At 38.1% G+C, this 22,240-nt stretch overlaps 2 protein-coding genes and 1 long non-coding RNA gene across 3 annotated transcripts; all 3 read left to right on the top strand.

Moving 5' to 3' along the window:
• The first annotated feature begins 1,117 nt into the window (after positions 1 to 1,117).
• LOC115923465 lies at positions 1,118 to 2,093 on the top strand. The gene is made up of 2 exons (XM_030984140.1): positions 1,118 to 1,317; positions 1,878 to 2,093. The coding sequence occupies exons 1-2, from the start codon at positions 1,132 to 1,134 to the stop codon at positions 2,091 to 2,093; spliced, it is 402 nt and encodes a 133-aa protein (XP_030840000.1). The 5' UTR covers positions 1,118 to 1,131.
• Positions 2,094 to 3,377: 1,284 nt separating this feature from the next.
• LOC115923464 lies at positions 3,378 to 7,400 on the top strand. The gene is made up of 4 exons (XM_030984131.1): positions 3,378 to 3,585; positions 4,146 to 4,340; positions 6,405 to 6,599; positions 7,395 to 7,400. The coding sequence occupies exons 1-4, from the start codon at positions 3,400 to 3,402 to the stop codon at positions 7,398 to 7,400; spliced, it is 582 nt and encodes a 193-aa protein (XP_030839991.1). The 5' UTR covers positions 3,378 to 3,399.
• Positions 7,401 to 18,197: 10,797 nt separating this feature from the next.
• On the top strand, positions 18,198 to 21,061 carry LOC115923512. The gene is made up of 2 exons (XR_004063937.1): positions 18,198 to 18,252; positions 20,809 to 21,061. It is a non-coding gene; the product is annotated as an uncharacterized LOC115923512 (long non-coding RNA).
• The last annotated feature ends 1,179 nt before the right edge of the window (positions 21,062 to 22,240 follow it).

Genomic DNA, 22,240 nt, shown 5'->3' with positions numbered 1-22,240 from the left:
CGACCCTTTATGACCGGGATGTGCAGTAATTGCAGCTTCTGCCACACCCCTTAATATGTTTCTTGTTTTAGAACTACAAGCTAAAAGCTCAATTACAGTTTAATTAATTAAGAATGTAATATTTATGTTAATCGAGACACCACATTTTACAAAAAATGCGCTTGCTATCGATCATAATTTGATAGACATGCAGTAATTTTTACATCATTATTATTTCCTAATTCAATAGCATCTTAATCTACAATGAAATTGATACACTTACGATCGTGAAAATGATAAAAGTATATCATTTATTCCCTATCGTTTAAATTGATAGATCTCTATTTTTGTTTGTTCTTTCATTTGGGTCATGAATGGCATTTCAACAGATAGGGAAAGTGTGTATTGAGGGTTGTGATCTACGTAAAAATGACCCAACAGCATCACGTGACCTAGCCAGGTTTCTATGTTTCCTGCCTTGTCTCACCGACATGACGATAAAGAACAATGGCGATGAATACGTGAATCTTTACCTTCTTGAAGATTTCTACCATGAACTTGCTCGTCAGGCCTCATCCTCAAAGGTGATTTACAAGGTGTTTTAATGTAACACACGGAAAAGTAGACATTTGTTACACCGTTGCACTGAAAGATGAAACTGTCAATTACTTTGTACCACTATTTCATTGGGGCAATTTTAAAAATGAGAGTGAATATACAAAAGTTATTTGAATGTGTTATAACGATAATGTGACTGATTGTTTGGTTTTATTAATCGACCCTTTATGACCGGGATGTGCAGTAATTGCAGCTTCTGCCACACCCCTTAATATGTTTCTTGTTTTAGAACTACAAGCTAAAAGCTCAATTACAGTTTAATTAATTAAGAATGTAATATTTATGTTAATCGAGACACCACATTTTACAAAAAATGCGCTTGCTATCGATCATAATTTGATAGACATGCAGTAATTTTTACATCATTATTATTTCCTAATTCAATAGCATCTTAATCTACAATGAAATTGATACACTTACGATCGTGAAAATGATCAAAGTATAACATTTATTCCCTATTGTTTAAATTGATAGATCTCTATTTTTTTCTTCTCATTTTTTTTTTTACAAATGTCATCTCAACAGATAGAGAAGATGTGTATTCAGGGTTGTTATCTACGTGAGAATGATCCAACAGCATCACGTGACCTAGCCAGGTTTCTAGGTTTCCTGCCTTGTCTCACCGACCTGACGATAAAGAACTCTGACGGTCAATACAGGAATCTTTCCCTTCTTGATGATTTCTACCATGAACTTGCTCGTCAGGCCTCATCCTCAAAGGTGATTTACAAGACTTTTTAATTTAACACACGGAAAAGAAGACATTCGTTACACCGTTGCACTGAAAGATGAAACTGTCAATTACTTTGTACAACTATTTCATTGGGGCAATTTTAAATATGACAGTTAATATAAAAAAGTTATTTGAATGTGTTATAACGATGATGTGACTGATTGTTTGGTTTTATTAATCGACCCGTTATGACCGGGATGTTAAGTAAATGCAGCTCCTGCCACACCCCTTAATATGTTTCTAGCTTTAGAACTACAAACTAAGAACTCAATTACAGTTGAAATAATAAAGAATGTAATATTTATGTTAATCGAGACATCACATTTTACAAAAAATGCGCTTGCTAATGATCATAATTCGATGGACATGCAGTAATTATTACATTATTATTATTTTCTAATTCAATACCATCTTAACCTATAATGAAATTGATGCACTTACGATCGTGAAAATGATAAAAGTATATCATTTATTCCCTATCGTTTAAATTGATAGATCTCTATTTTTGTTTGTTCTTTCATTTGGGTCATGAATGGCATTTCAACAGATAGGGAAAGTGTGTATTGAGGGTTGTGATCTACGTGAAAATGACCCAACAGCATCACGTGACCTAGCCAGGTTTCTATGTTTCCTGCCTTGTCTCACCGACCTGACGATAAAGAACAATGGCGATGAATACGTGAATCTTTACCTTCTTGAAGATTTCTACCATGAACTTGCTCGTCAGGCCTCATCCTCAAAGGTGATTTACAAGGTGTTTTAATTTAACACACGGAAAAGTAGACATTTGTTACACCGTTGCACTGAAAGATGAAACTGTCAATTACTTTGTACCACTATTTCATTGGGGCAATTTTAAAAATGAGAGTGAATATACAAAAGTTATTTGAATGTGTTATAACGATAATGTGACTGATTGTTTGGTTTTTATTAATCGACCCGTTATGACAAGGATGTTCAGCAAATGCAGCTCCTGCCACACCCCTTAATATGTTTCTAGCTTTAGAACTGCAAGCTAAAAGCTCAATTACAGTTTAAATAATTAAGAATGTTATATTTATGTTAATCGAGACATCACATTTTACAAAAAATGCGCTTGCTAATGATCATAATTCGATGGATATGCAGTAATTATTACATTATTATTATTTTCTAATTCAATACCATCTTAACCTATAATGAAATTGATGCACTTACGATCGTGAAAATGATAAAAGTATATCATTTATTCCCTATCGTTTAAATTGATAGATCTCTATTTTTGTTTGTTCTTTCATTTGGGTCATGAATGGCATTTCAACAGATAGGGAAAGTGTGTATTGAGGGTTGTGATCTACGTAAAAATGACCCAACAGCATCACGTGACCTAGCCAGGTTTCTATGTTTCCTGCCTTGTCTCACCGACATGACGATAAAGAACAATGGCGATGAATACGTGAATCTTTACCTTCTTGAAGATTTCTACCATGAACTTGCTCGTCAGGCCTCATCCTCAAAGGTGATTTACAAGGTGTTTTAATTTAACACACGGAAAAGTAGACATTTGTTACACCGTTGCACTGAAAGATGAAACTGTCAATTACTTTGTACCACTATTTCATTGGGGCAATTTTAAAAATGAGAGTGAATATACAAAAGTTATTTGAATGTGTTATAACAAAAATGTGACTGATTGTTTGGTTTTATTAATCGACCCTTTATGACCGGGATGTGCAGTAATTGCAGCTTCTGCCACACCCCTTAATATGTTTCTTGTTTTAGAACTACAAGCTAAAAGCTCAATTACAGTTTAATTAATTAAGAATGTAATATTTATGTTAATCGAGACACTACATTTTACAAAAAATGCGCTTGCTATCGATCATAATTTGATAGACATGCAGTAATTTTTACATCATTATTATTTCCTAATTCAATAGCATCTTAATCTACAATGAAATTGATACACTTACGATCGTGAAAATGATAAAAGTATAACATTTATTCCCTATCGTTTAAATTGATAGATCTCTATTTTTTTTCTTCTCATTTTTTTTTTTTTACAAATGTCATCTCAACAGATAGAGAAGATGTGTATTCAGGGTTGTTATCTACGTGAGAATGATCCAACAGCATCACGTGACCTAGCCAGGTTTCTAGGTTTCCTGCCTTGTCTCACCGACCTGACGATAAAGAACTCTGACGGTCAATACAGGAATCTTTCCCTTCTTGATGATTTCTACCATGAACTTGCTCGTCAGGCCTCATCCTCAAAGGTGATTTACAAGACTTTTTAATTTAACACACGGAAAAGAAGACATTCGTTACACCGTTGCACTGAAAGATGAAACTGTCAATTACTTTGTACAACTATTTCATTGGGGCAATTTTAAATATGACAGTTAATATAAACAAGTTATTTGAATGTGTTATAACGATGATGTGACTGATTGTTTGGTTTTATTAATCGACCCGTTATGACCGGGATGTTAAGTAAATGCAGCTCCTGCCACACCCCTTAATATGTTTCTAGCTTTAGAACTACAAACTAAGAACTCAATTACAGTTGAAATAATAAAGAATGTAATATTTATGTTAATCGAGACATCACATTTTACAAAAAATGCGCTTGCTAATGATCATAATTCGATGGACATGCAGTAATTATTACATTATTATTATTTTCTAATTCAATACCATCTTAACCTATAATGAAATTGATGCACTTACGATCGTGAAAATGATAAAAGTATATCATTTATTCCCTATCGTTTAAATTGATAGATCTCTATTTTTGTTTGTTCTTTCATTTGGGTCATGAATGGCATTTCAACAGATAGGGAAAGTGTGTATTGAGGGTTGTGATCTACGTGAAAATGACCCAACAGCATCACGTGACCTAGCCAGGTTTCTATGTTTCCTGCCTTGTCTCACCGACCTGACGATAAAGAACAATGGCGATGAATACGTGAATCTTTACCTTCTTGAAGATTTCTACCATGAACTTGCTCGTCAGGCCTCATCCTCAAAGGTGATTTACAAGGTGTTTTAATTTAACACACGGAAAAGTAGACATTTGTTACACCGTTGCACTGAAAGATGAAACTGTCAATTACTTTGTACCACTATTTCATTGGGGCAATTTTAAAAATGAGAGTGAATATACAAAAGTTATTTGAATGTGTTATAACGATAATGTGACTGATTGTTTGGTTTTTATTAATCGACCCGTTATGACAAGGATGTTCAGCAAATGCAGCTCCTGCCACACCCCTTAATATGTTTCTAGCTTTAGAACTGCAAGCTAAAAGCTCAATTACAGTTTAAATAATTAAGAATGTTATATTTATGTTAATCGAGACATCACATTTTACAAAAAATGCGCTTGCTAATGATCATAATTCGATGGATATGCAGTAATTATTACATTATTATTATTTTCTAATTCAATACCATCTTAACCTATAATGAAATTGATGCACTTACGATCGTGAAAATGATAAAAGTATATCATTTATTCCCTATCGTTTAAATTGATAGATCTCTATTTTTGTTTGTTCTTTCATTTGGGTCATGAATGGCATTTCAACAGATAGGGAAAGTGTGTATTGAGGGTTGTGATCTACGTAAAAATGACCCAACAGCATCACGTGACCTAGCCAGGTTTCTATGTTTCCTGCCTTGTCTCACCGACATGACGATAAAGAACAATGGCGATGAATACGTGAATCTTTACCTTCTTGAAGATTTCTACCATGAACTTGCTCGTCAGGCCTCATCCTCAAAGGTGATTTACAAGGTGTTTTAATTTAACACACGGAAAAGTAGACATTTGTTACACCGTTGCACTGAAAGATGAAACTGTCAATTACTTTGTACCACTATTTCATTGGGGCAATTTTAAAAATGAGAGTGAATATACAAAAGTTATTTGAATGTGTTATAACGATAATGTGACTGATTGTTTGGTTTTTATTAATCGACCCGTTATGACAAGGATGTTCAGCAAATGCAGCTCCTGCCACACCCCTTAATATGTTTCTAGCTTTAGAACTGCAAGCTAAAAGCTCAATTACAGTTTAAATAATTAAGAATGTTATATTTATGTTAATCTAGACATTACATTTTACAAAAAATGCGCTTGCTATTGATCATAATTCGATGGACATGCAGTAATTATTATATCATTATTATTTTCTAATTCAATACCATCTTAACCTATAATGAAATTGATACACTTACGATCGTGAAAATGATAAAAGTATATAATTTATTCCCTATCGTTTAAATTGATAGATCTCTAATTTTGTTTGTTCTTTTATTTGGGACACGAATGGCATCTCAACAGATACGGAAAGTGTGTATTGAGGGTTGGTCTCTACGTGAGAATGACCCACCATCATCACGTGACCTAGCCAGGTTTCTATGTTTCCTGCCTTGTCTTACCGACCTGACGATAAAAGACATGAAACTTTTCCTTCCTGATGATTTCTACCATGAACTTGCTGACAAGTCCTCATCTTCAAAGGTGATTTACAAGGTGTTTTAATGTAACACACATAAAAGAAGACATTCGTTACACCGTTGCACTGAAAGATGAAAGATGAAACTGTCAATTACTTTGTACCACTATTTTATTGGGGCAAATTTAAACATGACAGTTAATATACAAAAGTTATTTGAATGTGTTATAACGATAATGTGACTGATTGTTTGGTTTTATTAATCGACCCGTTGTGACCGGGATGTTCAGTAAATGCAGCTCTTACAACATCCCTTTATATGTTTCTAGCTTTAGAACTGCAAGCTAAAAGCTCAATTACAGTTTAAATAATTAAGAATGTAATAATTATGTTAATCGAGACATCACATTTTACAAAAAATGCGCTTGCTATTGATCATAATTTGATGGACATGCAGTAATTATTACATTATTATTATTTCCTAATTTAATAGCATCTTAACCTACAATGAAATTGATACACTTACGATCGTGAAAATGATCAAAGTATAACATTTATTCCCTATTGTTTAAATTGATAGATCTCTATTTTTTTCTTCTCATTTTTTTTTTTTACAAATGTCATCTCAACAGATAGAGAAGATGTGTATTCAGGGTTGTTATCTACGTGAGAATGATCCAACAGCATCACGTGACCTAGCCAGGTTTCTAGGTTTCCTGCCTTGTCTCACCGACCTGACGATAAAGAACTCTGACGGTCAATACAGGAATCTTTCCCTTCTTGATGATTTCTACCATGAACTTGCTCGTCAGGCCTCATCCTCAAAGGTGATTTACAAGATTTTTTAATTTAACACACGGAAAAGAAGACATTTGTTACACCGTTGCACTGAAAGATGAAAGATGAAACTGTCAATTACTTTGTACAACTATTTCATTGGGGCAATGTTAAACATGACAGTTAGTATAAAAAAAGTTCTTTGAATGTGTTATAACGATAATGTGACTGATTGTTTGGTTTTATTAATCGACCCTTTATGACCGGGATGTGCAGTAAATGCAGCTTCTGCCAAACCCCTTAATATGTTTCTTGTTTTAGAACTGCAAGCTAAAAGCTCAATTACAGTTCATATAATAATGAATGTAATATTTATGTTAATCGAGACATCACATTTTACAAAAAAATCCCCTTGCTATTAATCGCAATTCGATGGACATGCACAAGTGTGTCGATTTGTATCCGTGGTTGGGGGGGGGAGGGGTGGGGGGGGGGGGGGGGGGGTGATAGGTGCCAAAATATTTTCGGCAATGGATCATAGCAACCAAGAGGTAGAAGCGTGTGGCAGGTTGCACCCCTTCCACAAGCGCGTAACTAGCAGTTCATTTTAGGGGTGGGGCGGTCAGAAGTTTCCCCCTCCCCGGCGAATCGCTGAAGCTTTGACGTTTCAAATTATTGAAGAAAGAAGATGATTCGATGTACCATTCTCGACTCTCAATCCTTGCTTGAATCAAGTTCCCCTACCTCCGGGCGTAGCGCGGAAGCTCTGACATTTCATTAGATTATTATAGAAAGAAGACGATTCGATGTACCATTCTCGACTCTTAACTCTTATCCTGCCACAGGGCTAATCCCCCCAGTGCCAGATTTATAACGAGAATAATCTGATTAACGCGATGGTACTAACAATAGCGCGTGCAAAAGACTAGGTACAGTCCAATGGGCATGAACAATAACTGCTATTACAAATGCGTGCTAGCATGCAAGAAGCAGAGTTTCAAAAGCGTGCATGCAGCCTCATGGCAGGCTATGAGTAAATCCTTGTCTGAATCAAGTTCCCCTTCCTCCGCGCATAGCGCGAAAGCTTTGACGTTTTATTAAATTAATAGACAAAGAAGACGATTCGTTGTACCATTCTCGACTCTAAATCCTCGTCTGAATACATCCTCTTTCTTTTCTTTTTTTCTTTTTTTTTTTCTTTTTGGCCGGCGTTTTTTGGGGGCGACCGCTCCCACCGCCACACCTGGCAATGCGCCTGCCCATCCCTTCCAAGTTATTAACTTTTTTAAGTCACCCTCAATAAAGATAACATTTCAGAGAATATATGAGAGTGGTAATAAAATTAATAGCATGCTAAATGTTAGTCCTGACTCTTGCCTGCAGTGTAGGCCTACCAGACTGATATCATCTATTTTTAAACGAAATTTAGACAGTGGTGAGGGATATCAAGTTCTGAAAGTATTATGTTAGCAGTGGGCAAATGCATTAATAAGTAACCAGGAAAGGTTCATGAAGACAGAAAATTCTTTATTTCCTGGTGATAGAAATATATATGTTATGAATATTGATGTCTCCAAACAACAATCTAAAAAAAAAAATAGTTCTCATTAGTAAATAAAAAACATATTGCTTTTGGTTCTTCATTTGACTCTCTTCCTTCTTTAAAGGCCCACTACACTACTTGTAGCTACTTGCGCCCTCTATACAACAAACAATGCTTAATCGGTGACCATTGGTCCCCCATGATCCTCTTTTTCTTACGTTAACTGAGAGCTGAGTTGATGAGATAACCACCTGTCCAGTGACCTTGAAGGGCGGTCTAATCCCTCCTGTAAATTATGGCAGATAAGCTTTAATTGAACAACTGAATCGTCTCTGCGAGAAACTCAATTCAATGAAACAGAATATCACTGATGCAAAATTTGGTTCTCAAAATGACAGAAAATGTCCACTCCTCATACAAACTGTCTGTTTCTTAAAAACATAATATAAAACTTACGTTCCAACTATCAAACAACAAACTTCCATTATCTCCTTCTTCACCCAGATATACTTATCATACCAGATACGCTCTAAAATATAAGCATAATATTGCCCTAAGGCCCTGACCATGCAGAGCACTATTCTTTTTCTCAAAAACTATAACTTATTCTACTTCTTGCTCTCAAAAGCAAAATTCTCAAAATAATCTTAGTGATGAGGCATTCTTAGAAGGTGCATTATCAGGGGCGGATCTAGCTTTTTGCTAAGGGGTGGGTTTGACCAAAATAATGACGATGCGGAGCATCGTCCACTAGCCGCGAAGCGGCGAACCGATTTTTTGGGGGGTGTTTATTTGAACCCCGTAAGTGATGTTTTCCTGGCATCTATTAACACAATGGAGACCATAAAAAGCAGTGCATGATAACGTCTTTTTAAATCAAGTAACAGTTTAATACATAGTTATATCCAGAGTTATCATGTGTTTGGTTAAGTTACCAGATGAGTTGAATATCTTCTCACAATATTTGCACTTGAAAGGGTTTCTCTCCAGCGTGCGTTCTTTTTTCTTTCTTTTTTTCTTTTTTTTCTTTCTTTTTTTTTCTTTTTTCTTTTTTTTTTGTTTGGGGGCCGCCCAAGGGGGGGGGGGGTTGCAACCCCCAACCCCCCTCTAGATCCGCTTCTGATTATTATTATTGGAAGGGTGTTATAAACAAAACTTCAAACTTAATAACATTCTAACCTTCAGAAAAACCTTAACTATCTTATGCCTGTTACGTTTGAATATAATACAGAGGCCTACATCAGCTTTTCAATAAAACAAAAATAATTTGTGACATAATAATCTTTCTCATATACGGTTGTCTCATTAACTTCGGTATCTATTGATATATGTATGTATTATAAAAATGAGATAGCAAAATGTGTATATTGATGGTCATCTTGCGAGTAATAACCATTAACTATTCTCATCGGGCTCTCATCATTAATTTTTCTCTTCTTTTTTTTTTTTGATGGCGAATTATTGTGGGGGGATGATTGTACAGGCCCCCCACCTGAAATATTGGGGGGATATATCCCCCCCATCCCCCGGGATCGACACCCATGGACATGCAGTAATTATGATATCATTATTATTTCCTAATTCAATAGCATCTTAACCAACAATGAAATTGGTGCACTTACGATCGTGAAAATGATAAAAGTATAACATTTATTCCCTATCGTTTAAATTGATAGATCTCTAATTTTGTTTTTTCTTTTATTTGGGACATGAATGGCATCTCAACAGATAGGGAAAGTGTGTATTGAGGGTTGTCATCTACGTGAGAATGACCCAACATCATCACGTGACCTAGCCAGGTTTCTATGTTTCCTGCCTTGTCTCACCGACCTGACGATAAAGGACTCTGACGGTCAATACAGGAATCTTTTCCTTCTTGATGATTTCTACCATGAACTTGCTCGTCAGGCCTCATCCTCAAAGGTGATTTACAAGGTGTGTTAATTTAACACACGGAAAAGAAGACATTTGTTACACCGTTACACTGAAAGATGAAACTGTCAATTACTTTGTAAAACTATTTCATTGGGGCAATTTTAAACATGACAGTTAATATACAAAAGTTATTTGAATATATTATAACGATAATGTGACTGATTGTTTGGTTTTATTAATCGATCCTTAATGACCGGAATGTGCAGTAATTGCAGCTCCTGCCACACCCCTTAATATGTTTCTTGTTTTAGAACTGCAAGCTAAAAGCTCAATTACAGTTTAAATAATTAAGAATGTAATAATTATGTTAATCGAGACATCACATTTTACAAAAAATGCACTTGCTATTGATCATAATTCGATGGACATGCAGTAATTATTACATCATTATTATTTCCTAATTCAATAGCATCTTAACCTACAATGAAATTGATACACTTACGATCGTGAAAATGAAAAAGGTATTTCATTTATTCCCTATCGTTTAAATTGATAGATCTCTATCTTTTTCTTCTCATTTTTTTGGTCATAAATGTCATCTCAACAGATAGAGAAGATGTGTATTCAGGGTTGTGATCTTCGTGAGAATGATCCAACAGCATCACGTGACCTAGCCAGGTTTCTAGGTTTCCTGCCTTGTCTCATCGACTTGATGATAAAGGACACTGATGGATATAACAAGCATCTTTCCCTTCTTGATGATTTCTACCATGAACTTGCTCGTCAGGCCTCATCCTCAAAGGTGATTAAGGTTTTTTAATGTAATACAGGGAATAGAAGATATTGGTTACACCGTTGAATTGAGTGATGAATATAAAACTGTCAATTACTTTATACCACTATTTCATTGGGGCAATTTTAAACATGACAGTTAATATAAAAAATTTATTTGAATGTGTTATAACGATAATGTGACTGATTGTTTGTTTTAATTAATCGACCCGTTATGACCGGGATGTTCAGTAAATGCAGCACCTGCCACACCCCTTTATTTGTTTCTTGTTTTAGAACTGCAAGCTAAAAGCTCAATTACAGTTTAAATAATAAAGAATGTAATATTTATGTTAATCGAGACATCACATTTTACAAAAACTCCCCTTGCTATTAATCACAATTCGATGGACATGCACAAGGGTGTCGATTTGTATCCGTGGTTGTGGGGGGTGGGGGGGGGGGGTGATAGGTGCCAAAATATTTTCGGCAATGGATCATAGCAACCAAGAGGTAGAAGCGTGTGGCAGGTTGCACCCCCTCCACAAGCGCGTAACCAGCATTTCAATTTAGGGGGGGGGGGGCGGTCAGAAGTTTCCCCCTCCCAGGCGAATCGCTGAAGCTTTGACGTTGCAAATTATTGAAGAAAAAAGATGATTCGATGTACCATTCTCGACTCTCAATCCTTGCTTGAATCAAGTTCCCCTTCTTCCGCGCGTAGTGCGGAAGTTCTGACGTTTCATTAGATTATTATAGAAGACGATTCGATGTACCATTCTCGACTCTTAACTCTTATCCTGCCACAGGGCTAATCCCCCAGTGCCAGATTTATAACGAGATAATCTGATTAATGCGGTGGTACTAACAATAGCGCGAGCAAAACACTAGGCACAGTCCCATGGGCATGTACAATAACTGCTATTACGAATGCGTGCTCGTATGCAAGAAAAAGAGAAACAATAGCGTGCATGCAGTCTCATGGCAGGCTATGAGTAAATCCTTGTTTGAATCAAGTTCCCCTTCCTCCGCGCGTAGCGCGGAAGCTTTGACGTTTTATTGAATTAATAGAGAAAGAAGACGATTTGTTGTACCGTTCTCGACTCTAAATCCTTGTCTGAATACAGTTTCCCCTCTCCCGCGCTAAGCTTTTACGTTTCATTATCTTATTAGAGAAAGAAGACGATTCGTTGTACCGTTCTTGACTCAATTAATCCCTTTTTTCCTACATCCTCTTTCTTTCTTTCTTCTTTCTCTTTTTTCTTTCTTTTTGGCCGGCGTTTTTTGGGGGCGACCGCTCCCACCGCCACACCTGGCAATGCGCCTGCCTATATCCCTTCCAAGTTATTAGCTTTTTCAAGTCACCCTCAATAAAGATAACATTTCAGAGAATATATGAGAGTGGTAATAAAATTAATAACATGCTAAATGTTAGTCCTGACTCTTGCCTGCAGTGTAGGCCTACCAGACTGATATCGTCTATTTTTAAACGAAATTTAGACAATGGTGAGGGATATCAAGTTCTGAAAGTATTATGTTACCAGTGGGAAAATGCATTAATAAGTAACCAGGAAAGGTTCATGAAGACAGAAAATTCTTTATTTCCTTGTGATAGAAACATACATGTTATGAATATTGATGTCTCCAAACAACAATCTAAAAAAAATAGTTCTCATTAGTAAATGAAAAACATTTTGCTTTTGGTTCATCATTTGACTCTCTTCCTTCTTTAATTGAACAACTGAATCGTCTCTGCGGGAAACTCAATTCAATGAAACAGAATATCACAGATGCAAAATTTGGTTCTCAAAATGACAGAAAATGTCCACTCCTCATACAAACTGTCTGTTTCTTAAAAACATAATATAAAACTTACGTTCCAACTATCAAACAACAAACTACCATTATCTCCTTCTTCACCCAGATATACTTATCATACCAGATACGCTCTAAAATATGAGCATAATATTGCCCTAAGGCCCTGACCATGCAGAGCACTATTTTTTTCTCAAAAACTATAAATTATTCTACTTCTTGCTCTCAAAAGCAAAATCCTCAAAATAATCTTAGTGATGTGGCATTCTTAGAAGGTGCATTATTATTATTGGAAGGGTGATATAAACAAAACTTCAAACTTAATAACATTCTAACCTTCAGAAAAAGCCTTAACTATCTTATGCCTGTTACGTTTGAATATAATACAGAGGCCTACATCAGCTTTTCAATAACACAAAAATAATTTGTGACATAATAATCATTCTCATATACGGTTGTCTCATTAACTTCGTTTTCTATTGATATATGTATATATTATAAAAATGAGATAGCAAAATGTGTATATTGATGGTCATCTTGCGAATAATAACCATTAACTATTCTCATCGGGCTCTCATCATTAATTTTTCTCTTCATTTTTTTTTTTTTTTGATGGCGAATTATTGGGGGGGGGGGGGGGGGGGGGGGGTGGGGGGGGGATGATTGTACAGGCCATCCCCCCCCCCCCCACCTGACATATGGGGGGGGGGATATATCCCCCCATCCCCCGGGATCGACACCCATGGACATGCAGTAATTATGACATCATTATTATTTCCAAATTCAATAGCATCTTAACCTACAATGAAATTGATGCACTTACGATCGTGAAAATGATATAAGTATAACATTTATTCCCTATCGTTTAAATTGATAGATCTCTAATTTTGTTTGTTCTTTTATTTGGGTCATGAATGGCATCTCAACAGATAGGAAAAGTGTGTATTGAGGGTTGTGATCTACGTAAAAATGACCCAACAGCATCACGTGACCTAGCAAGGTTTCTATTTTTCCTGCCTTGTCTCACCGACCTGACGATAAAAGACTCTGACGGTCAATACAAGCATCTTTCCCTTCTTGATGATTTCTACCATGAACTTGCTCGTCAGGCCTCATCCTCAAAGGTGATTTACAAGGTGTTTTAATTTAACACACGGAAAAGAGGACATTTGTTACACCGTTACACTGAAAGATGAAACTGTCAATTACTTTGTACAACTATTTCGTTGGGAGAATTTTAAACATGACAGTTAGGCGAGGCGTCAAAAATATCGATACCAGCCGGCTACCGCCTCACGTATTGGCGGATCGAGGCTGCAATTTCGCCCGAAGCCTGGCTGGGGCAATTAATTTTCACTAATTAGCCCAGCCGGCTTGCGCCAGGCTGGGATCTGAGTTTTACCCCGGAATCTTTAATCGGCCCATCCACCCCCCGCCTGGCGGCACGTCTATAATTGGCTCAGCCGGCCTCCGCCAAAAATAGGTTGTTAAAGTTGCAACTTTAAAGTTACCAGTTGGCGACCGCCGTACGGAGATGCTTAAAGTTTTAGTGGCGGCAGCCAGGCGGAGATGCTTGTAATCCAGAATCTGCACGGTTCTTTATAATTTCCCCACACTTGATCCAAGCCGTCGAAGATGGCGTTATCAACAGACTCATAATTATGCTCACCAGCCCAGCCTGAGTTTCGCGGGGCGTCTTAATTTAATGATCACGCCATCATCGGCTGGTAGCAAGTAAGTAGGGAGAGGTTGTGTTGGTGCGGTGGAGATTAAAATTAAATAGGCCAGATTCTGACGAAGATTCTTGAAGTTGTAACTTGTTGAAACGTGTAACTGAGCTTTCCCTAAAAATGGCGCTTGGCTGGAATGCTCCCCCAGGGAGTATGTGTGCGGCAAAGCCTGAATCCGATGACCGGGGTAATAATATATATATAATTGTGAAGCGCTATTATAATAATATAAGAACTAGCTATTATTGCTCAAAACCCCTGAGCTTATTATTTACAATTTAAGTGGATAATTTCAAATATTTCATGTCATTTTATGTCTTTATATCCACTATCTTACACCATTTAAACTTGGTGTCCACTCAAGGGCGTCTCCAAAGGGAGGGGGTGGGGGTGCGACACCCTCCCCCCCCCCCCCCACCTGTCAGGATATTGTCGGTAAATTGGCTGTCGTCGGGGAAAAAAAGAGAAAAGGGGGAGGCGAAAAAAGAGAGGGAAAGGGAAAGAAAAGAAAAAAGAAAAAGAAAAGAAAAAAGGAAAAGAAAGGCAAGAGAAGAATGAAAGAGAAAAAAAAAAGAAAAAGAAAGAAAAAAGAAGAAAAAAGAGAAAAGGGAAACAAAAGAAACGGGGGAGGAAAGAGAGGAGAGAGAGGGGGGAGGTAAGGGTCTGAGAGAGGAGGAGTGGAAGTAAAAGAGAGAGGGGGTTGTTGGGTGGAGTCGTCTCGTCGAGGGAGCAAGAAAGACACGGGTAACATATATTGCTGTGTCGGATCAGCTGTGTCGGTATTCTTGCTCGATCCTCGTGTACTATATCAATGCAGGGGCGTCTCCAAAGGGGGGGGGGGGGGGGTGTGGGGTGCGATCTATCAGGATATTGTCGGTAAATTGGCTGCCGTCGGGAAAAAAGAGAGAAAAGGGGGAGGGAAAAAAAGAGAGGGAAAGGGAAAGAAAAGAAAAAAGAAAAAGAAAAGAAAAAAGGGAAAGAAAGGAAAGAGAAGAAAGAAAGAAAAAAAAGAACAAGAGGGAGGAAAGGAAAGAAAGAAAACAGAAGAAAAAAGAGAAAAGGGAAACAAAAGAAACGGGGGAGGAAAGAGAGGAGAGAGAGGGGGAGGTAAGGGTCTGAGAGAGGAGGAGTGGGAGTTAAAGAGAGAGGGGGGTTGTTGGGTGGAGTACGTCGTCTCGTCGAGGGAGCAAGAAAGACACGGGTAAAATATATTGCTGTGTCGGGTCAGCTGTGTCGGTATTCTTGCTCGATCCTCGTGTACTATAACAATGCAGAAGTTTGAAGTCGGTGAGATGTATATTGTCGGTCGGCCGACAAGTTTTTTTTCCCTAGGAACTGTGACTTTTTATCCGCTGGCCTTCCTTTAGTTTATTGTTTTGGTTAGTGATCGCGAGGAGGCGCGATAGCTCAGTCGATGGTCTCGTTATCCGGTGACCCGGGTTCGAAAGCAAGTCGATGCGCTAGTGCCCTTTGGTAAGGCATTAATCCTCATTACCAGGTCCCTCGGAGAGGACCTAAAGCCGTCGGTCTTCTGGTTGCTTACTTACAAGCATTTATTGCTTTCTTAGCTGTCAGGTAAAATAACCACCACTATCATGTATCATAACCCCCTCCAATGAGCGAAAATAACGGTCTGCGCGATTTTCAAATTTCCGGTGGCAAAAATAAAACAAAAATTATACTACCACTACTACTACTAATAATAATGTTACTGCTGCTGCTGTTGCTACAACTAGTCTACCACTGCTGCTATAAGGCCTATTACTACTTCTTTACTGTTATCTTCTACTACTGCTGCTGTTGTTACTACTACTACTAGGCGCGGTCCAGGATTTAATTCTTAAGGGGGGCCCACATTTGAAATTATGCGAGCCAAATATTGGTATGTAATGGTGACACCGGCAGTGGCAAAAACGTCTTTTTGGGGGTAGACAAAAAAAAATGCCGATGGCACCCCCACTCTAACATGTAGGCCCCGCCGTTGAACGTTTCTCAGCGGGGGTCAAGGGGTGGAGCCCCCAGAAGCTCAAGGGGTATAGGCATTTAATTACTGTCAGATGAGCATATTTTGATACCGTATTTGTGACACTGGCAGGACATAAATTTGTTTTGGGTCCAGAGGGCGGAGCCCCCAGAAGCTCAGGGGTTTTATACATTAAATGATCGTCAGATGAGCATAATTTTATACCTTATTTGTGACACTGGCAGGTCACGAATTGACGTGGGGTCCAGGGGCGGAGCCCCCGGAAGCTCAGGGGTTTTGAGCAATAAATTACGATCAGATGAGCATATTTTTATACCTCATTTGTGACACTGGCAGGACACAAATTAGTGTTGTGTCCAGGGGGTGAAGCCCTTAGAAGCTCAGGGGTTTTATATATCAAATCATCGTCGGATGAGCATAATTTTATACCTTATTTGTGACACTGGCAGGTCACGAATTGGCGTGGGGTTCCGGGGACGGAGCCCCCGGAAGCTCAGGGGTTTTGGGCAATAAATTACGGTCAGATGAGCATATTTGTATACCTTATTTGTGACACTGGCAGGACATAAATTGGTGTTGGGTCCTGGGGGCGGAGCCTTAGGGCCCTAGGTGGGGTCCAGGGGGCAGAGCCACCGGATGTCAAGGGGTTTTAGGCATTTAATTACGGTAAGATGAGCATATTAGCAAATTGAATGACGCAATTAGCTTTTTGAATGTTGATCTACATAGTCATTCAATTTCGCACGAACTACTAATTAACAACTTTTAATTACTATAGTTTACACAGAAATTATATTGCTGTAAATGTAAATGGGTTTGTAATTGCAAAAACCAGAAAGTCCGAAATAATATGTAAATAGTTTCTTAATTCCGAAAATGAAATGGACCGGGCTATTTATTATTGACATTTTGTTCTCATTTTCTTTATCACACGTTTTGTAATCTTGACACAGTTCATTCTTTCCTAATCGCTTTTTTAAACACCAATTTAGATTGGCCGCTTTTCAAAGACATGAACAAATTATTATGACGTGCGCTTACCAGCCGATAATTGATTTTTGTTCTTTCTTTTTGTTTATCCACGCACCGTAGTCTTGTAGTCTCCTTCTATTCTTTACGCGTTTTAGAAGAGGAAAAAGACGAAAAAAACACACCTGAAAACAATGTGTTTATTTAACACCTTCCCGTTCTCTCAAATTTTCTCAATGTCTAGCCATGATAACTCTGTCTCATTTTGTCTCGACATGCCACTATTGCCAATATAAAGATCCTCTACCTCTAATGCCCCATTGTACTACTTGTAGCTACTTGCTCCCTCTATATAGAAGACAAGCCTATAATAAATCGGTGACCATTGGTCCCCATGATCCTCTTTTCTTATGTTAATCGAGAGCTGAGTTAATGAGATAGCCATCTGTCAGTGAGCACCCTGGGCGGTCTATTCACTCCTAGCCAAACTAGTACAGTCGGTCTTTAAAGACAACATTACATCTATGCCTAGGAAATGAAGGCCTATTTATTATCCGCTACTAATTTACTACGCCTCTGCAAGTATCCTGATGGGCCTTTGTCATTTGGGTCCGATCGTTCACGAGACCCCCCCCCCCCCCCGTCTCCTCACACACACATGCCTTGCCGAGACATCAACATGGTATCATATGTACACCTATTCTACTGACCAAATATTTAATTGGGCGATTCCCAAATCCTTAATCCCCAACCCGAACGATAGAATCTGGGAAACCGCAAATCTGGACAAAAGCGATCGAACAATAACGTTGAGTCGCTGAGCGCGCGACTACATAGTAAAAGCTATATCACAATAGATGCTTAGAGCTCGCCGTTGACTTGTTTGTAAATAGGGACTTTTAGATTTGCGTGGACTGATACGTGTGACGTCCATTCAAGGCAGTGCATTAAAAGGACGTCGACCGTAGCAATCCACATTGTCTTCGTGCAAAACTAAAAGTCCCTAATAACCGATAAAGGTGTACGTTAGATAGAGTATTTGATCGTGAATCCTAACTTTTCCTTTTCTTTTCGTATAATTATGTCTGTTTAACTTTATGTTTTCTATTTGTTTCCATGACGCACCGCCCCACGAAAAAGCAATAACAACAACATAATCAGGAGTAAACAGGTACTAAATACAAAAGAAAAAGAAAATGATAATGATTATGAAGAGAATGAATGTACACATATTTGAGAACATTACAGTTAACTTTAAAAACATTACGGTAAAAAAAAAAAGTGCAATGCGATGCTGGTGTATCGCATTGTGCATTGTCTGCCTTCAGAGGGTTAACAGAACATACATGTATATGCTTTAGTTTTTATCTACGTTCTGTGATTTTATGATTCTTCACTACCAACATTCTGAAGATTACAAACTTAGTCGTAATGAAAGTCATATCTTAAAATGGGGGATTTGGAAAAAGAGCGATGTTTAATAGAGCAGATACAATAACAACACATTCTGGCTTTGCAATGCATATTGTCTTTTAGGACTATACAAAGTTTGGTTGTGTAGTTGCATATAGGCTACATTTTTCTATGTACGGTGTTTGTTACTTTATAACCAAGGCTTGGCTAATTCCAGAACCTTGGAGTACACACCAATACGTACATGTTACATGATCAACCTAAACTAAGTTTGCGCCCCCTAAGTTTTTAGAACAAGTTGCGGCACCTCAATAAAATATAAATTTCTGCACCCTAAGTTTCAAATTTGCGCCACCTTAGTTTCAGACCAATTTTGCGCCCCTTAAAATATAAACGTCCCCCCCCCCCAAGTTTCTGATCAATGCGGCGCGAGCCCTTCAACGTAATAAATACATTGTGCGCCCCCTAAATTTCAGAACAAGTTGCGGCACCTCAATAAAATATATATTTCTGCACCCCGCTAAGTTTCAGATCAAATTTGCACCCCCTTAGTTTCAGACCAATTTTGCGCCACCTTAATAACCAGGATATAAACGTCCTACCCCCTTAGTTTCAGATCATTTTGGCGCCGCCTCAATAAAATATAAATTCCTGCCCCAAAGGTTTCAGATCAATTTTGCACCCCCTCCTTAGTCTAAGATAGATGTTGCGCCCCACAGGTTAAGATAAATTTTGCGCTACCTCACTCGAATATAAAATGCCGCCCCTTAGTTTCAGATCAATTTGCGACCCCCCCCCCCCGAAGTTTCAGATCAATTTTTCGCCATCTCAGTAAAAGACAAATGTTGCGCCCCCGGTCAATAATGTATATATTTTCCGCTACCTCAGTTTCAGATCAATTTGCAACTCCTCAATTAATCAGCACTGTCATTTTTCTCTTCTTTTTTCCAAGTTTAATATTTTTCGTTATATACTTTCAATTATTTCGCTCTATATCTAACACCATCACTTTAATACGGCGAAAAACATGTGAACGCAACGTTGCCATATGATGGAAGGCACGTTTGAAAGGGAGAGGAAGAGAGAGAGAGAGAGAGAGGGGGGGGGGAAGGGGTGTCGAAGACCAAAGGGGAACCTTTGACCCATGTATTGTTCGTGAAATGCATGCAATACTGTTTAATGCACCCATAGGCCTGCAGTGATTGGGCATATAGAGTACCCTTTAATATACAAAGAGTTGCGAGACGAAGCGTCCGTTTTGTTGCGTTTTGTTGGAAACAGATATGGCGTTTGAATTATAATTTGGACATGCATGAAGTAATCAGTTGATTGAGTGAAACAAGCCCGGATGCGTGTGGCATGGAAAATTAAGGCATGCCATTAAAGGGATCCGGTAACTTTGTCTCAGATTCTGAAACAAAATTCTGGATTTAGCTCATGATGCAATGATAATTATAAACCTTTAGGTCAGTCAGGACCCCCATGACTTTTACAAGCCGATCGCCTGTCTGATTATCAAGATACTTATGATTGGAATGACAAATTTTGAAAACCGTTCGCCTGACGGTTTTCAAAACACTACAGTCTATAGGGGAAAACGAGTATGGTAAAACCGGTCACTCAACGATTTTTTACTTTTTTGAGGCACTTCTTGATCATTTTGAAGCGCAATTTTTTTAGGGCTTCAATATTACACCATATCACAGACACTGATAACATGTAGGGCCGTGTATCTCAGATTTAACATTGTTAAACAATCCCTTTAATGGCGTGCGACCTATGCCTTGGACGTGTCGGGCAGCATGCTAAGACATTTTCGACGTCATGCTTTACTCAATATATTTACAGAACATTCATCAAACATTGAACATTAGACAAATCTAACAATATTAAAAAAGAATCACCCCCTCCCTCCACACACATAGCCTATGCCATGCCGATACTTTGGGTAATTCAAGTTAGGCAGCCTTAATCCGCGCCAGACAATAGAATCTGGCAAGCCGGACAAAAGCGATCAAACTAGCGTTGAGTCACCGAGCGCGCGACTACGTATAGTAAAAAGCTACTAGTATATGACAGCAGATGCTTATTGTTGTTGAGCTCGCCGTTGACTTGTTGTTTATTATTTATATTTATATACAGTCCCCAAATAACCGATAAAGGTGTACGTTAGATAGAGTATTTGATCGTGAATCCTAACTTTTCCTTTTATTTTCGTATATGTCTGTTTAACTTATTTTGTTCTATTTGTTTCCATGACGCACCGCCCCACGAAAAAGCAATAATAACAACATAATCAGGAGTAAACAGGTACTAAATACAAAAGAAAAAGAAAATGAGAATGATAATGACGAGAATGAATGTACGCATATTTGAGAACATTACAGTTAACTTTAAAAACATTACGGTAAAAAAAAAAAAAGTGCAATGCGATGCTGGTGTATCGCATTGTGCATTGTCTGCCTTCAGAGGTTAACAGAACATACATGTATATGCTTTAGTTTTTATCTACGTTCTGTGATTGTATGATTCTTCACTACCAACATTCTGAAGATTACAAACTTAGTCGTAATGAAAGTCATATCTTAAAATGGGGGATTTGGAAAAAGAGCGACGTTTAACAGAGCAGATACAATAACAACACATTCTGGCTTTGCAATGCATATTGTCTTCTAGGACTATACAAAGTTTGGTTGTGTAGTTTGATATAGGCTACATCTTTCTATGTACGGTGTTTGTTACTTTATAACCAAGGCTTGGCTAATTCCAGAACCTTGTAGTACACACCAATACGTACATGTTACATGATCAACCTAAACTATACATTTTGCGCCCCCTAAGTTTCAGAACAATTTGCGGCACCTCAATAAAATATTAACGTCCTACCCCCCCCCCCCCCCCAAGTTTCAGATCAATGTGGCGCGGGCCCTTCAATAAAATATAAATTTTGTGCCCCTAAGTTTTTAGAACAAGTTGCGGCACCTCAATAAAATATAAATTTCTGCACCCTAAGTTTCAAATTTGCGCCACCTTAGTTTCAGACCAATTTTGCGCCCCCTTAAAATATAAACGTCCTACCCCCTTAGTTTCAGATCAATTTGGCGCCGCCTCAATAAAATATAAATTCCTGCCCCAAAGGTAGACTCAATTTTGCACCCCCTCAATGAAAGATCCATTTTGCGCCCACCTTAGTTTCAGATCAATTTTGCGCCCCCTCTTTAGTTTAAGAGAGATGTTGCGCCCCCGAAGGTTAAGATAAATTTTGCGCTACCTCAATCGAATATAAAATTGCCGCTCCCTTTTTTTCAGATCAATTTTGCGCCCCCTCTTTAGTTTAAGAGAGATGTTGCGCCCCCGAAGGTTAAGATAAATTTTGCGCTACCTCAATCGAATATAAAATTGCCGCTCCCTTTTTTTCAGATCAATTTTGTGACCCTCCCCCCCCCCCAAAGTTTCAGATCAATTTTTCGCCATCTCAGTAAAAGACAAATTTTGCGCCCCCGGTTAATAATGTATATATTTTCCGCCACCTTTTTTTCAGATCAATTTGCAACTCCTCAAGTAATCAGCATTGTCATTTTTCTCTTCTTTTTC

This window comes from Strongylocentrotus purpuratus, unplaced genomic scaffold, assembly GCF_000002235.5.
Source record: "Strongylocentrotus purpuratus isolate Spur 01 unplaced genomic scaffold, Spur_5.0 spur5_contig_833, whole genome shotgun sequence".
NCBI lineage: Eukaryota > Metazoa > Echinodermata > Echinoidea > Camarodonta > Strongylocentrotidae > Strongylocentrotus > Strongylocentrotus purpuratus.
This window is presented reverse-complemented; position numbering and strand designations above follow the sequence as displayed.